We start from the raw sequence: 14,846 nt of genomic DNA, 5'->3' as shown, positions 1-14,846 counted from the left end.
CGAGCCAAGACACTGTCACCTGTGTCTGAATCTTCAGAAAAAGAAAGTACAGACTCTGAAATAAAAGAATCTAAAGCCCCTGTATCCCACGGGATTTTAACAGGAACTTTTTCTCCTCCTACAAGTGACACATAACCCTCACTTACAAATGGGGAATACTCTGCGTCAACAGAGCAAACAAGTTCACTCACAGTCTTTGACTGCTGATCGGTTGGAGATGAGGCAACGGAAATAAAGGATTTCTGGACTGGACCCAACAAAGCCATAGGCTGCACATTAGCATTAAAGTTAGTCTTACTTCTAGCTTTAAAGTGAGGGCACTCATCTTTCCAGTGTCCCTTGTCCTGGCAATAGTGACAGCCTTGGTTAGGGAAACGGCCAGACTGTTTTTTTAGTTACAGCTTCACCATCTCGTACAAAAGACTTTGGGCAAACAAAGCTGTCCCATGACCTGCATTACTCCAACCCCGATCACTAAACCCCCTTTTGTGGGTCAGAAATGACTCATCCACCAAAACAGCAGCATCCGATACTGTGCGGACTTTGTGCTCATTAACATATGTAGCAATATGACTCGTCACTGATTCTTTGAACTGCTCCAGTACAATCAAGTTTTTCAAATCTTTCTGGGACTCAATGTTAGCAGCCATACACCAGCGATTAAAATGACACTGCAACTCACGTGCAAATTCCACATGCGATTGTTTATCACCTTTTTTCAAGCCTCTGAACTTCTGTCGATAAGCTTCTGGAACTAACTCATAAGCTTTCAGGACTGCCATTTTAACTTTTGCATACACCACACAATCAACAGCACTTAGGGCTGAATAAGCCTCTTGGGCCTTCCCGGTCAGGACACACTGCAACAGCAAAGTGCGGTCAGGATCAAGCCAATTCCTAAAATCTGCAATGCGTTCAAACAAAGAGACAAGTGTCAGGGTCACGTTCATTAAACTTTGGCACTAACCGCAGATTACCAGAGACATCAAACCTTGGAGCACCAGGACCACCAGCAAGGGTTTGACCATCATCTGAAAGCTTGCCCTCTTGCCCTTTATTAGAGGCAGTTTGCAGTGCTGTACCTCCAACTTCATATGCTCAACTTGTTGCTTTTCCCTCTCAAGGCCACATTTTAATTTCTCCTGTTCCAACATCATATGCAACTTCATTTTCTCCTGTTCCAGCTGCATACCCAACAACTATTTCTGTTGCTCAAAAGACAAACCATGTTGACCCACACCAGACTCAAAGGCTATGTGATCCCTTCTTCACTAGGAAGAACAATCAAATTGGCCCTCAAAATAGCCGTAACACTATCCTTGAGGCGTTTATCGCTGCTTGACATATCAATTTTGTAGTGACATCATAGTCTTCATTGCCTGAGATGGTTGAAAGAAAATTTTCTAAACAACCATTTAATCCCCTGCCCTTGTTAAACATCTACATTTCCCCCATAATTCTAGATGTTTAATGTAGGCAAAGTACAGCAAAGTGACTAGCAATGAAATATTCATTGACCAGCTAAGACGATGCAATCCTGATGTCATAGGATTGCATTTTCAGTGATGTTGAGAAATCAAAACCTGCAGGTCCTTAAAAAGGCTGAAAAAGTTTTAAAATAAATTGTCTAAATTTAAGGTCTTGAAAAGTATTAAAACATCTTAAGTACAGTTATTAGAGGTCTTATTTTTTTTTACCATCTAGTAACTCTTGGATGAATACAGAACAGGGTTAGTAGTACAATAGTTTTTTTGTTGTTTTTTTCATATCTGCTTTAATAAACACAGTTGGACATCTTGTTCCTTAATGATGTCCTGTTTCCCTTTTTATTACACTGCCCATTTAAAGTCTCAGAACTATAGCTATGTAAAATCAGAAATAGGCTGTTTCTGCCATCTTTGTTTCCTCATTTTGGTTTTTAAAACAGTTTAAAAAGGTCTTAAAAAGTCTTTAATTTGTCTTTCTAAAACGTCCAAAAGTCAGTTTTGATGGAATTCCCCTTTAGCACAAAGGTCCCTGTCCTGTTGTCAGTGGAGAAAGTTTGGGGAACCAGAGCAAAATGGATGTTGGTCCTTCTGTTGATTGAATGCAGCTGAGAAATTAAAGGGTCCTTGGGGATTTTACATGTTTTATTAAATTATGATTGGTAAAAGACAGCTGCTTTTGCATACTTCATGTAAATGTATTTATTGTTTTGTCTGAATTTCCATCAGTGGAAATGAATGAAAAATGTTGTTGATTTCTTCAAGACAAAACAACATGAACACACTGATGTTTGAAGAGAAACCTCGGTGGGTAAATGGACATTTGTTTCAGTATCTCAGTGATGCTGAGATGCACACTGAAGCAAAGGAGAGGAAAATGAATGAATGACTAGTTGTGTGAATAGTAGTTAACACAAACATGAAGACAAAGCAGGGATTCCCATTGGTTGAGGGATGGGGATGGGTGTGTGGGTGGGTGTTTACTCCTGTTATCAGTCAAACATGAAGATGAAGTAAGGAGATTCCCATTGGTTGAGGGATGGGGATGGGTGTGTGGGTTTGTGTGTGTGTGTGTGGGTGTGTGTGGGTGTGTGTTTGCTCCTGTTATCAGTGGCTGAAGGCCGTTTTGTTATTATTAATGGCTCAATCAACAACAGCAATATAACCATCGCTAGTATTTATGGTCAAAATACAGACGATCCAACCTTTTTCTTAAATAATTTTTTCCCATCATTACTCGATTTTTCAACATCAACTATCATCATTGGGGGAGACTTTAATACAGTCATCAAACCAATGCAAGACAGATCATCCACCAGAAGTCACTCTAAAAATTGGCATTCCACTGGGAAATCATTTCATACTCAATGCATAAAAAAAGAATAAACAAGAACAGGAAAACAATCTGGAACAAAAATTAAAACACGTACACAACTCCTACACAGTAAAACCCACAGACCAAATTCCAATTTCTAAAGGAAATCAGAGAAAAGAAATTGCAATTGGACAATATTATCAATAAAAAACACAATTCTTATTGCAAAGATTACGCCATAATCACTTTGAACATAATGATAAATCTGGAAAATACTTGGCAAATCACTTCAAACGCAACAAAGAGAAATCAATCATTTCAAGAATAAAGGACTCAGCGAGGAAAATCACCCATGATCCACAGACCATAAACAATATTTTTATAAAATATTACAGCCAATTACAGAAAAAACAGAAAAAGAAAAAAAACATATTAGAAATCGAAAACCTTTTAAGTAACATTACACTACCAAAACTGAACAAAGATCAGATTGAAACCTTGCACACTCCACTGACCACAAAAGAATACAAAACAGCACTCAAACAACTTTCAAATAATAAAGCACCAGGAATGTACGGATACCCCGCTGAGTTCTATAAACACTTCAGGACAACAGTCTCACCTCTATTCATCAGAATGGCAGATGAAATTAAAAATATAGCCGCAAGCGGCGATTGCGGGGTCCAAGCACAATTTGATAAGACAGACAGATAGACAAAACATTACAGAAGGTAGAAAGACACAGACAAAAACTGACATGAAGATAGAACATGCAGTCTAACACTGACTTTTGTGTTGGCCCGTGACTTCTGTCAAGTTAATCTTTTCATTGTAACCACACTGCTGGAGTTGTTCACAACGGCCAAACTTTCTATTACTTGTCCTTGATGACTAACGACTTTGGAAAGCATAATAAGGTTGCACAATATGGTTTGGAGAGCAAGTTTGAGTTTGGTTTGAGAGTCCAGACATCATTGCATCATCACTGCATTCTCCTTGACCGGGATTTATTTATTTTTTGTTTTTGACCACACAGTATCATCCAGTGTGTCATCTGGAGGACACTTTTATCCAAAACGCTCTACACTGTTACACTGCTCCACCCACTGCTCCAAACCTCCCAAAATAAACTAGTCAGTGTGGTGCTGGCCTTGACTTCAGAGATCATGTGGGCAGAGAGCAATTCCACCAACTGGGTTGGTTGCCTGTGGAGGCTCGAGCTACTCAGCTGCAACTAACCATGGTCCACAAGATTATAAACAACAAGGCCCCAGTGTACCTGCTAAACTTCTTTTCAAAAGTCAGAGAGGTTCAGTGCTTTTGTACCAGAGCAAGCTTTGCCAACTTGAGTCTGACCAGGTTTAAAACAATGATGGGTAAATGCTCCTTTCTGCGCTCTGGAGCCGCTCAGTAGAACAAGCTACCTTTGACAATAAAGAATATCATTCTTATTCTTTTTCGAATGAGCTATTTTCAAACAGTGAGTGTGTATTTATTTTTTATAGGATTTTTTTTATAGGATGGTATATTTACTGTGTGTGTATTTAACATTTCTTATGAAACATTAGGCTACCTATACATTTTCCAAAACTGTTTTTAGAGCCAAGACAGGAAATGTGTGATTATGTGTGATTTTAATAGAATGTATTTTTTTGTGATTGGTGATAGGGGATTGGTATTTAACTGGTGTTATGAAACTGTTGACTGCCGGTGACGTCTGCGACCATCTTATCTGTACATGTTCCACCAAGGACCACACCGGAAATAAGTCTCTGACTTTATTGTGTTATCCTTGACGATTTTATGTACAAACATCATGTATGTTAAAATTGTCCAACTAAACTAAACTAAACTAAACTAAACTAAACTAAACTAAACTAAACTCAACTAAACTAAACTAAACTAAACTAAACTAAACTAAACTAAACTAATCCACTGAGCTACACAGGACCACAGTGAAATAGATGAGTTTGTTCATTTCTTCCAACAGATGCAAAACCATCATGCCAAACCAAGCCTGTCAGTATCAGTGACTACATTCAGATGGGCAGCAATAGTCCGACTATTGGCCTCATTCTAAATAAGACAATATTCTGATTAAGCTGTATACATGGTTTGCTTATAGAACTATTTCATTCATATTTCCGTTTACATGTTACGGAGCAAAGTCTGATTAATAGGACAAAGGAGAATCACTGGAGCACACGGACAGTTTAACCCTTTATTGGAAACTTAAAGATATCCATTTCCCTCAAAATCCTGAGCATGGTGACAATTTCAGCCTCACCCCAAAAATGGTGGGACTTCTTTTTCTAGTGTTAGTCATCTTTTTCCTCTGTAAACAACAGAAAGGACAGAAAGTGTCCATGCCACTGAAAGACGTACTCTTGCATAAGGTGTGTGTGTGTTTATGCCTCCACAAACCAGGTGGGTTAGAATTGGTGCGGGCGGAAGAGATGCCCCTTTTTAATTTTTCCCCCTGCCCCTTAGAGACTGTGTGCATGCCACTGGTCTGCCTTCATTTACTTTGGCAGAATTTGTCTTAATAAATCACTGTCTAATCAGGTTTGCACATTATTTCGTGGTACACACAGGAACATCAGCGGCCCACTCCTTTGACCTTTAGATTCACTGAATCATACCAATGATGGGGCCAAATTTACCACAATTCAAACAAACCACAAGTTAGCAGGTGATGGTAAAATAAACACGTTTCCTTGATCTTGGCTATATATTAGTGCTCCCCTTTCTCTGTTTGGCCAGATCCGACTGAAACTCAGGAGATTCTCATTTTCAGGCCTAACGGTAAGTCCAGTCTTTATTTGGCTGTGTGTTTTTGAGACCTCGCAATAGAAGTTGCACATATTCTGTGTGTTAATGTGTTTGTGTTCAGGAAATTATTTCATATTTATATTTCACTGTTAAATATGAATTTGTATCGCCCTCTAAGACACATGCATGCGTGTCACCAGAGGGGTCAGAGGTCAGGGACAGCTTCATGTTACTGAACGACTCTTCAGCAGGAATCAAACCTGTGATTCTCAGTGAGTTTAGTAAATATGTCTTTTCATTGGCCAGAGTGCAGGGTGTCGTCAAAATGATGCTGATCGTCTCTATTCTTCTCTGTGCCACCTTTGCTTTAAAAGGAAATGCAGGTAATGACACTGAACTGTGAAGTCGTCTTTTATTAATGTAACCTGAATGTATACTTGTGAATGCACAGTGGAAAGTGATGTACACCTCACTGTGTATTTTATGTCCTGTTGTCCCTGTACTGTGTGTCAGTAAATACTATGTTACTATGTAAATTAGCAATATGTCACCAAGATAAATCCCTGAACATTTGGAAGAAAAAATGTGTGATTTGGATTAAACCAATAGTTTGGACATAACATCAAAGACACAATGTCAGAATGTATCTATGTATCTATTTAGTGACTTTTTCTCCAAGCCACTGGAGGGAAATTAGCCCAGTTAACATCAGTTAACATCCAATAGTCTGTATGGACAGAATTCATTAAATGTTTTTGCACACTCTTTTCTAGATGATGACGGGACAACAGTAGCACCTACTACAGTGGGTAAGGCTGCTCACATGCGTGTGTGTGAGTGTGTGTGTGTGTTTGTGTTTGTGTGTGTGAGAGAGAGAGAGAGAGAGAGAGAGAGAGAGAGAGAGAGAGAGCAATGTGTGATCACTTGTCTCCTTGTCCTCCACAGCAGCAGACGTCAGTGGGAGCGATGCGAACCAGAACCAGACTGAGGGTTAGTAAAATCATTTGAACAACTCAAACACTTTAATTGAGTGTTTTGCCTCAGTGGGAATAGAACCACTAACCTACCGGTGTTAATGCCTTGCTCTCCCCATTGAGTTTCACTGTTGTCATGTTGGCTGCTGTTGCTCCTCAGTTTGCTTTTTCTTTATTTATTTTTTTAAACAAGTAAACATGTCGACCCCCATGAATGATGCAGGCCCCCCTTAGGCCAATCAGTATGTTTCATCAAAGTTGAAACAGTGGAGTACCTGGAATGAATGTATACTTGTGAATGCACAGTGGAAAGTGATGTACAGCTTACCGTCTATCTTATGTCCTGTTGTCCCTGCACTGTGTGTCTGTACTATGTTACTATGTAAATTAGCAATATGTCACCAAGATAAATCCCTGAACATTTGAAAAAAAAAAGTGTGTGATTTGGATTAAACCAATAGTTTGGACATAACATCAAAGACACAATGTCAGAATGTATCTATGTATCTATTTAGTGACTTTTTCTCCAAGCCACTGGAGGGAAATTAGCCCAGTTAACATCAGTTAACATCCAATAGTCTGTATGGACAGAACTCATTAAATGTTTTTGCACACTCTTTTCTAGATGATGACGGGAAACCAGTAAAGGCTACTGCAGTGTGTAAGGCTGCTCACATGCGTGTGTGTGTGTGTGTGTGTGTGTGAGAGAGAGAGAGAGAGAGAGAGAGAGAGCAATGTGTGATCACTTGTCTCCTTGTCCTCCACAGCAGGAGACGTCAGTGGGAGCGATGCGAACCAGAACAAGACTGAGGGTTAGTAAATTCATTTGAACAACTCAACACTTTAATTGAGTGTTTTGCCTCAGTGGGAATAGAACCACTAACCCTGCCGGTGTGAATGCCTTGCTCTCCCCATTGAGTTTCACTGTTGTCATGTTGGCTGCTGTTGCTCCTCAGGTTGCTTTTTCTTTCTTTCTTTTTTTAAACAAGTAAACATGTCGACCCCCATGAATGATGCAGGCCCCCTTAGGCCAATCAGTATGTTTCATCAAAGTTGAAACAGCGGAGTACAAGTACTGGCCTTTCACAGCTTGAAATTTAGGTCTATCCGTGTTGTTTTCAGAAACGCCGCTGTTTGGTTTTGTGAAGCCAGCTAACACAAAGATAGCCTGACTTTGTTGAACTCGCTTCGTGAGACAGACCCCAGTTCACCACTATAAACAATGTGGACCTTTTTTCTTCTCTGTGCCTTCGCTCTCAGCGGTGCAACAGGCGAGACTCGCCAAGACACTGAACCTGCCTCCCCTTTTTAGACTCTCAACCTGATTGGTTAACACTGCAGTCAGGTTCTCATAGTTTTTAGGCTTAACCTTAGAGCCCCAAGTGGAGACCAGTGCAGAGCAGAGCACAGAATAGCCTGGACAGCGACTTGAATTCATCCGACCCCAAAACACTCAATTAAAGTTCTTCTCCTTCTCTTTGGCTGTTTGTACTCAGCTGTACAATCTGAGATCAAACTGTAATATAATGTCTCTTTAAAAGATAATGAAAGCCGGAGGCTGGCATGATGGTTAGAGAGGCTGCCTACAAGGTAAAGAGATGCTGGTTCAATTCCCTGTAGGGATAGTGCACAATACTGCTGAAGTGCCCCTGAACCCATATATATGTACCAATCTGCTCAATGGATATTAAAAACTCAATACCATCAACTAAATACTGCGATACAATTCTACAAGGATTTGTTTGCAGAATGCTATTGTGGTTGCATCTGTCCATGTAAAAAGAAACATTAAAAATATAGCTACATTTGAGACCAGGGCCCAGTTTCCCAAAAGCATTTTAGCACTAAGATAATAATTTTCCATTGGTTTTGACTAGAGCAAAATCTAACTGTAATGTGAAGATACATTTAGGGAAACGAGGCTGTGATCATCAGTTAATGAGTCCACACTTTTATCCATTTTTCCAGCAGCAAAGAAGCCGGATCCCAGCTGTGCGTTAGGCTGGAGCCCATATGGATCCAGATGCTTCATCTTCAACAACAACCCAGTGAACTGGGTACAGGCAGAGGTACGGCCTGAAGGGGTTCATTCACAAATGCTATATATCCACTTCAAATATAACGGCTACCGCAGTATTTCCTTACCTAATATTAATAAATAAATTGGGATTATTTCATCCTCAAAAGTGATATTTTGTGAGTCCAGTGATAGTTAGTGGTAAATACCACCCTGACAAGAATAAAATTCAGAGGGAAACCCTGATTTTTTGGCATTAAAATAGAGATATTGAATATCAACACAAAATATCAGATATCTGCTTGATTGATGGTTGTCAACCGCCATGAACTGCCAACTTCACAGGTGATGCTGTCACCATGAAATGAATTACAGCCATTGAAGAAATATATGCAATATTTATTACAGAAGATTGCATTCAAAGTTTTGGAAGTGCAGACTCTTGATGAGACCAAACTGTGTCTTTCTGCATTAAGAGCGGTTTCTCTCTTCTTTTACAGCAACATTGTTTGACCTTAGGTGCCAACCTTGCCTCCGTCCACAGCTTGGAGGAGTACGAGTTCATCCAGGCGATGGTGAAGGGGAGCAGCGGTAGTTTACCCGAAACCTGGATCGGTGGCTCTGATAACGCTCAGGTAGCAAACTCATCTGTTTACTCAGATCAATCCAGTCTAGTGTTGAGTGTGTTTCCTGTCATTCAAACACATCTGTATAGCAAACAAGTACAGATCCTGTACCAGCCCACGGCGCGTGTGTAGAATTCCACTAGCTGTGGCCACACTGATCCGTCGGAAAAAGGACAGAATTATTGACTATCCATTGGGCTGTTTTGGAATGTCAACATGGTGGAGAGGCAGAAATACAGCAGCCCAGCTTCGCTCAGAACGGTGCTACTTCATAGAAACAAGTTGAATTCACTTGAACACATTGTTTTATCACTTACATTGGGTTGAAAATAGGAAAGAATGTGTAGTTTCTTCTTTCTCGACATTTTCACAACACAACCTGTCAGCTCCGCGGCTCAGAGTAAACTGTCTGTGCTTGTCATTTGATTGTGCGTTTGTTTAAAGTCGCCTGGCATCCCGGTTGAGTGGAGTTTTCCGTTTTTAAGCACTGTGATTTGCCCGAAGGTCCAAACACCGGCCAGCCAAAAAACTTTGGTCATAAAATGAACCGAGCCAGTAGTTTAAGCTCCTAACACAGGTACAACCACCGGCACTGCTCTGTATTTTTATTTTCAGAACCGGAACGTTACGTCGTCAAATTCACTCCCGGCCCATTCCTCTGTCAAGAGACTCGGGGCTCTGGGCTCTGATCTCTTAGGCAAAAACGCTCTCTAGAGGCCATCTCACGAAGCGACATCTCACTAAGCGTTACCTGACTGACTGGCTGACCTGAATTTGCTGCGTGATGCCCTCGGCTGCGCCGTGGGAAGAGGATTTTGGCAGCAGAAGGCTCAGGCTAAAGTTTGAAGTGTTCAAATGTATTTCAGTCTGCCAACTCACATAAACAGATTATTGAATGAGAATGAATGCAAATATATATACACAGAGTTTAGTTTGGCGTCTAGGCTCTGATCCTGTCACTCCCTGCAAGCGTGCACCTAGCTAGCCTAAGAGAGCAGGGAGTGACAATAGGGAACTTCCCCCCCGGCCCCGGGGGAGACCTAGAATCAGAGCCTACAGGTGGATGCTGGGGTGGAGGTGGGGATGATAAAATGATGTATGGTTAGTAGCAGCAATACTAAGCAGCAGTAACCAGCAGTCTGAGCAGCGTAGCAGCAGCATGGCAATGCGAAAGTGTGGTAGCAGGTGTGGGAAGCTTAAATAGACCGCCTTATTGAGAGGGGGGCGCTTGGTAAGAGTTGTATGAGTAGTGTGTGTATCACGTGACCGCAGTGCGACTCAAGTTGTCTGCCTGAACTAGCTTCGCAGGCTTCGCTCCATTTATCCATCTGGTGGTGACATGCAAATACACCCATGAGTCTCCAAAGTCAGATCTGACCCCTCAGCTCTTGAAGTTTAGTCTCAGAGTGGTAGTGCTCATTTAGGATTGTTTCAGTCTTTGAGTTGTCTGACAAATATATGAATTAAAACAAAGATGAAGACAGGCAGCAGAGCTTCTCGTCCTCTGTCCCACTTACCTACACTGAGACTAATGACAGCAGAATTAAGGATAACTCCCGTATTTCACACATCAATGATAGAGCCTTCATTCTTTTTATTATTATTAAACCTTTATTTAGACAGGTAATCTCATTGAGACACGGGGTCTCATTCACAAGAGAGACCTGGTCTCAGCACAGACTGAATAGAAGAACCTATTTATGGGAAGAAATGTGAAGTTTTTAAATTGTTTAGAAAATCCTTTCCCACAATATTTATTCTGCAGATGAATTCATATAAAACACACTGGCCAGTCAAGTGGATGTAGATATGATGGTGTCTCTTGGAGCAGGTTGAGGTGTGATACAACAAATTTACAGCGCGCTATGCAAAATACATCAGACAATTTCAACAGCTACAACTTTGTCCAAGTTACCAAAAATAACAAGTGATTCAATTTGTCTGTTAACAGGATCGCACGTGGTTCTGGAGCGACGGCTCCAGCTTTGATTATCTGCTCTGGAACAGTGGAGAGCCCAACAACTCTGGAGGAAGAGAACCCTGTATTGAGATGAACCATGGAGGTAGAGTAACAAGCACACTTCTCTATCTAGAGTCACATCACATTTTTGGTTTCATCTGATCTAAAAACGGTCTCTTTTGTAATTTACAGCGGAGAGCCACTGGAACGATAAGAGATGTGATAGTGAGTTTACCTCTGTGTGTGCCAAAAGGCTGAACTGTTAAACTCACAGCCACTGGAACCAAGAATGAGGAGTGAGAACAGCAAATGATGATACTTTTGTCATTTGTTTGTATACCTGACCAATAAAGATGCTGAAATTCAAGTATTGTTGTGGTTCTTGATCTTTAGTTAAGTCTAAAGGGGGATTCTTTGTAGACTGAGCAGTTTTGCTATTTTTCTCTGCACTTTGAAAAAAAAATAAAATGAAGTTATATATTCTGTAATTATCATTTACCATTTATCAATTAATATAATTTTTATTGAAACACTTTATCTCACCTGGCATCTCAGGTGTAATTCAGTCCCTGATTTACTGGGAATGAAAACCAGCAGGACTCTGAGTCCTGAGGACCAGGACCGAAAACCACTGTCCTAGATTATTACAGCAGTAGACAAGGTAGAAATTTCCCATGATGCCTCTGTTGTACATAAAGACTTGACCTGCCACTGCAGCCTATTCGTTCTCAAATATAATAAAGCAGAACTCTGAAGGCATATCGTAACACAACACTGACGCCTCTTAAAGAAATGCTTTCCAGAACATTCCTTGCTGAAAAAAGTAACCAAACTTAAAGGAATAGTTCACCCAAAAATGAAAATTCAGTCATTATCTACTCACCCCCATGCCAGTAGAAAATCCGGTAAAGTTTTTTAGTCGATACAAGCTTCCCTTGGGTTTCCAGGTGAAGTAAATTGCAGAGCTCTCCAAAACAACTGACGTTGCTGGGGACCGTTTCAGACTTCAGGTCTTCAGGCTTAAAAAAATAACGGAAAATAACCATAAAATGGCTCCATACCGCTTGTCCAGCATAATCCAAGTCTCCTGAAGCCAACTGATCCCAAACTGACTTGAAAAGATCGACATTTACACCATTATTTAGCTGAAATCCCACTCTGTTGTTTTCAAAAAACGTCACGTGTGCGCACACACCCTATATGTATATATATATGGGTTAGGGTTAGTATATGTATATATATATATATATATATATATATACATATATATGGTACAGTACGGTGTCATAGTGTGATTTGTGATTTTGTTGACTTTCCACCAGGCTGTCAGAGTTGTAGCAATTGCAATGTTTTGAAGCAGTTATGTTTTTTAATAGTGTTAGTAAGGAAAGGTAGGTATCTGATTGATATTTCTTGGCATTCAGTATGCTCTATGTGGGTGGTATGTATCTATTTACTCAGATATTGCAGTTGGTTGGCTAGGTAGTAGTGCTGAAAATTGGGCGCTTCTAGCCCTCCTTGAGCTCTGGGTTTTTGTAGAGTTGTCAGTTTCATCCTATATGGGAGTACCAGTTCATCCAGGAGATGGTGAAGGGGAGCAGCAGTGGTTTCCCCGACACCTGGATCGGTGGCTCTGATAACGCTCAGGTATGGCATGTATTTCTCCATCTGGTGTCACGCAAATACACCCAGGGGTCTCAAAATTTAGATCTGACCCCTCAGCTCTTGAAGTTTAGTCTCATAGCGTTCATTTAGGATCATTTCAGTCTTTGAGTTGTCTGACAAATATATGAATTCAAACAAAGATGAAGACAGGCAGCAGAGCTTCTCAGCCTCTGTCCCACGTACCTACACTGAGACTAATGACAGCAGAATTAGGGATAACTCCCTTCAATTCCCTCCATTCAAAATGCAAATCAAAAGTGCAGTTCACATACCAATGATAGAGCCTTCATTCTCAGCACAGAAGTTTTTAAATTCTTTAGAAAATCCCCTTCCTGAATGGAATGAATTGAACGTAAATTGATCTTGGTGCGTATTGTCCTTTCCCACAACATTTATTCTGCAGATTCATTCAAATAAAACTCATTGGCCAGTCAAGTGGATGTAGATATAGATGGTGTCTCTTGGAGCAGGTTGAGGTGTGATACAGCAAATTTACAGCACACAATACAAAACACATCAGGCGATTTCAACAGCTACAACTTTGTGCAAGTTACCAACAATAACAAGTGATTCAATTTCTCTGTTAACAGAATCGCACGTGGTTCTGGAGCGACGGCTCCAACTTTGATTATCAGTATTGGGCCAGTGGAGAGCCCAACAACTATGGAGGCAGACAGCCCTGTATTGAGATGGACTTTGGAGGTAGAGTAACAAGCACACTTCTCTAACATCTAGAGTCACATCACATTTTTGTTTTCATCTGATCTAAAAACTCTCTTTTGTAATTTACAGGGGAGAAAGGCTGGAACGATTGGACTTGTGAAAGTGAGTTTACCTCTGTGTGTGCCAAAAGGCTGAACTGTTAAACTCGCCCCAAACAGCCACTGGAACCAAGAATGAGGAGTGAGAACAGCAAATGATGATACTTTTGTCATTTGTTTGTATACCTGACCAATAAAGATGTTGAAGCAGTAAAGAAATTCAAGTATTGTGGTTCTTGATCTTTAGTTAAGTCTAAAGGGGGATTCTTTGTAGACTGAGCAGTTATGCTATTATTATTATTATTATTATTATTATTGTTATCATATTATGCTACCATTTATCAATTAATATAATTTTTATTGAAACACTTTAACACTGACTGCTACATTTCGGTCATTACTTGGAAACGTGACAGCTGATAGTCTGATTAGACTGATATGGATCTTTGAAGGCCGATACCAATACCAGTGTTTTTGGATTGAAGCTGCCGATAGTCTAATTGACCATTTCCATAATAAAAATGCCCCCAAAATATTCAATACTTCCCCCAGAATTGTATTCTTTGCAGGATAAAAAAAAAAGCTTAATTTAGATAATGTGACACTAAAACTCTCCATTAAAAGCCATGCTAATGAAATTGTTAGGGGGGTTAGCAGCTGAGGCAGGGTGAGGCAGGTTTCAGTGCAGGTTTTACAGTCAAATGTCTTTTTTACAGTAAACAAAGATAATAGTTTGATTTCCAGTAATGTTAAATGTATTGGATTCTCATTTTAAATAAAGGGGTTGGACATTGATTCCATGTTTTCATGTCTTTGTTGATAAGTGATTGTCTTTTTCACTGTGTAAAATATTCTGTCTGAAACTCAACATAAGAGTAGAAATAGATGGAGGGAGAGAATCTCAAATGCAGCATCCATGACCTGTCCCCACATTTCATTTCACACTCACATTTCAGGTATTTAGCTGATTCTCTTATTCAGAGCGACTGATGAGTGAGCAGGTAGAGGTTCAGTGTCACATGGCTGTAGCTGGACTCCATGTGATCAGTGTGGCCGCCCCCTAAGCTGGAGGACGCATGAGTGTGTATAAACACACAGATATAGAAGCATGTTAATATGCATGTAAAGACAGACGCTGACACATTTGTGCACATTTTCTTCTTTTCAACTTAAAGGAATGGACCACGTTTTGGGGAGATCAGCCCATTTGTTAACTTACCCATTAAGTGATGAGAACATACACACCGAAATCATCCGTGGGTGCATTCCATT

At 40.3% G+C, this 14,846-nt stretch overlaps 1 protein-coding gene across 1 annotated transcript; it reads left to right on the top strand.

Moving 5' to 3' along the window:
- The first annotated feature begins 5,896 nt into the window (after positions 1-5,896).
- LOC144542827 (ladderlectin-like) lies at positions 5,897-14,638 on the top strand. Its single transcript, XM_078290186.1, has 7 exons — positions 5,897-5,954; positions 8,514-8,614; positions 9,063-9,197; positions 11,140-11,256; positions 12,688-12,795; positions 13,404-13,515; positions 14,556-14,638. The coding sequence occupies exons 1-7, from the start codon at positions 5,897-5,899 to the stop codon at positions 14,636-14,638; spliced, it is 714 nt and encodes a 237-aa protein (XP_078146312.1).
- The last annotated feature ends 208 nt before the right edge of the window (positions 14,639-14,846 follow it).

This window comes from Centroberyx gerrardi, chromosome 19, assembly GCF_048128805.1.
Source record: "Centroberyx gerrardi isolate f3 chromosome 19, fCenGer3.hap1.cur.20231027, whole genome shotgun sequence".
NCBI lineage: Eukaryota > Metazoa > Chordata > Actinopteri > Beryciformes > Berycidae > Centroberyx > Centroberyx gerrardi.
Note: the sequence above shows the minus strand (reverse complement) of the source record. Positions and strands in the feature narration are given on the sequence as shown.

What these genes read in the sequence shown, in the direction of transcription:
- LOC144542827 (XM_078290186.1), top strand. Translation starts at nt 5,897, where the DNA reads ATGATGCTGATCGTCTCTATTCTTCTCTGTGCCACCTTTGCTTTAAAA. An exon ending in GTGGCTCTGATAACGCTCAG is followed by an intron (nt 12,796 to 13,403) that starts GTATGGCATGTA and finishes CTCTGTTAACAG; the next exon opens with AATCGCACGTGGTTCTGGAG. An exon ending in TATTGAGATGGACTTTGGAG is followed by an intron (nt 13,516 to 14,555) that starts GTAGAGTAACAA and finishes TCTCTTATTCAG; the next exon opens with AGCGACTGATGAGTGAGCAG.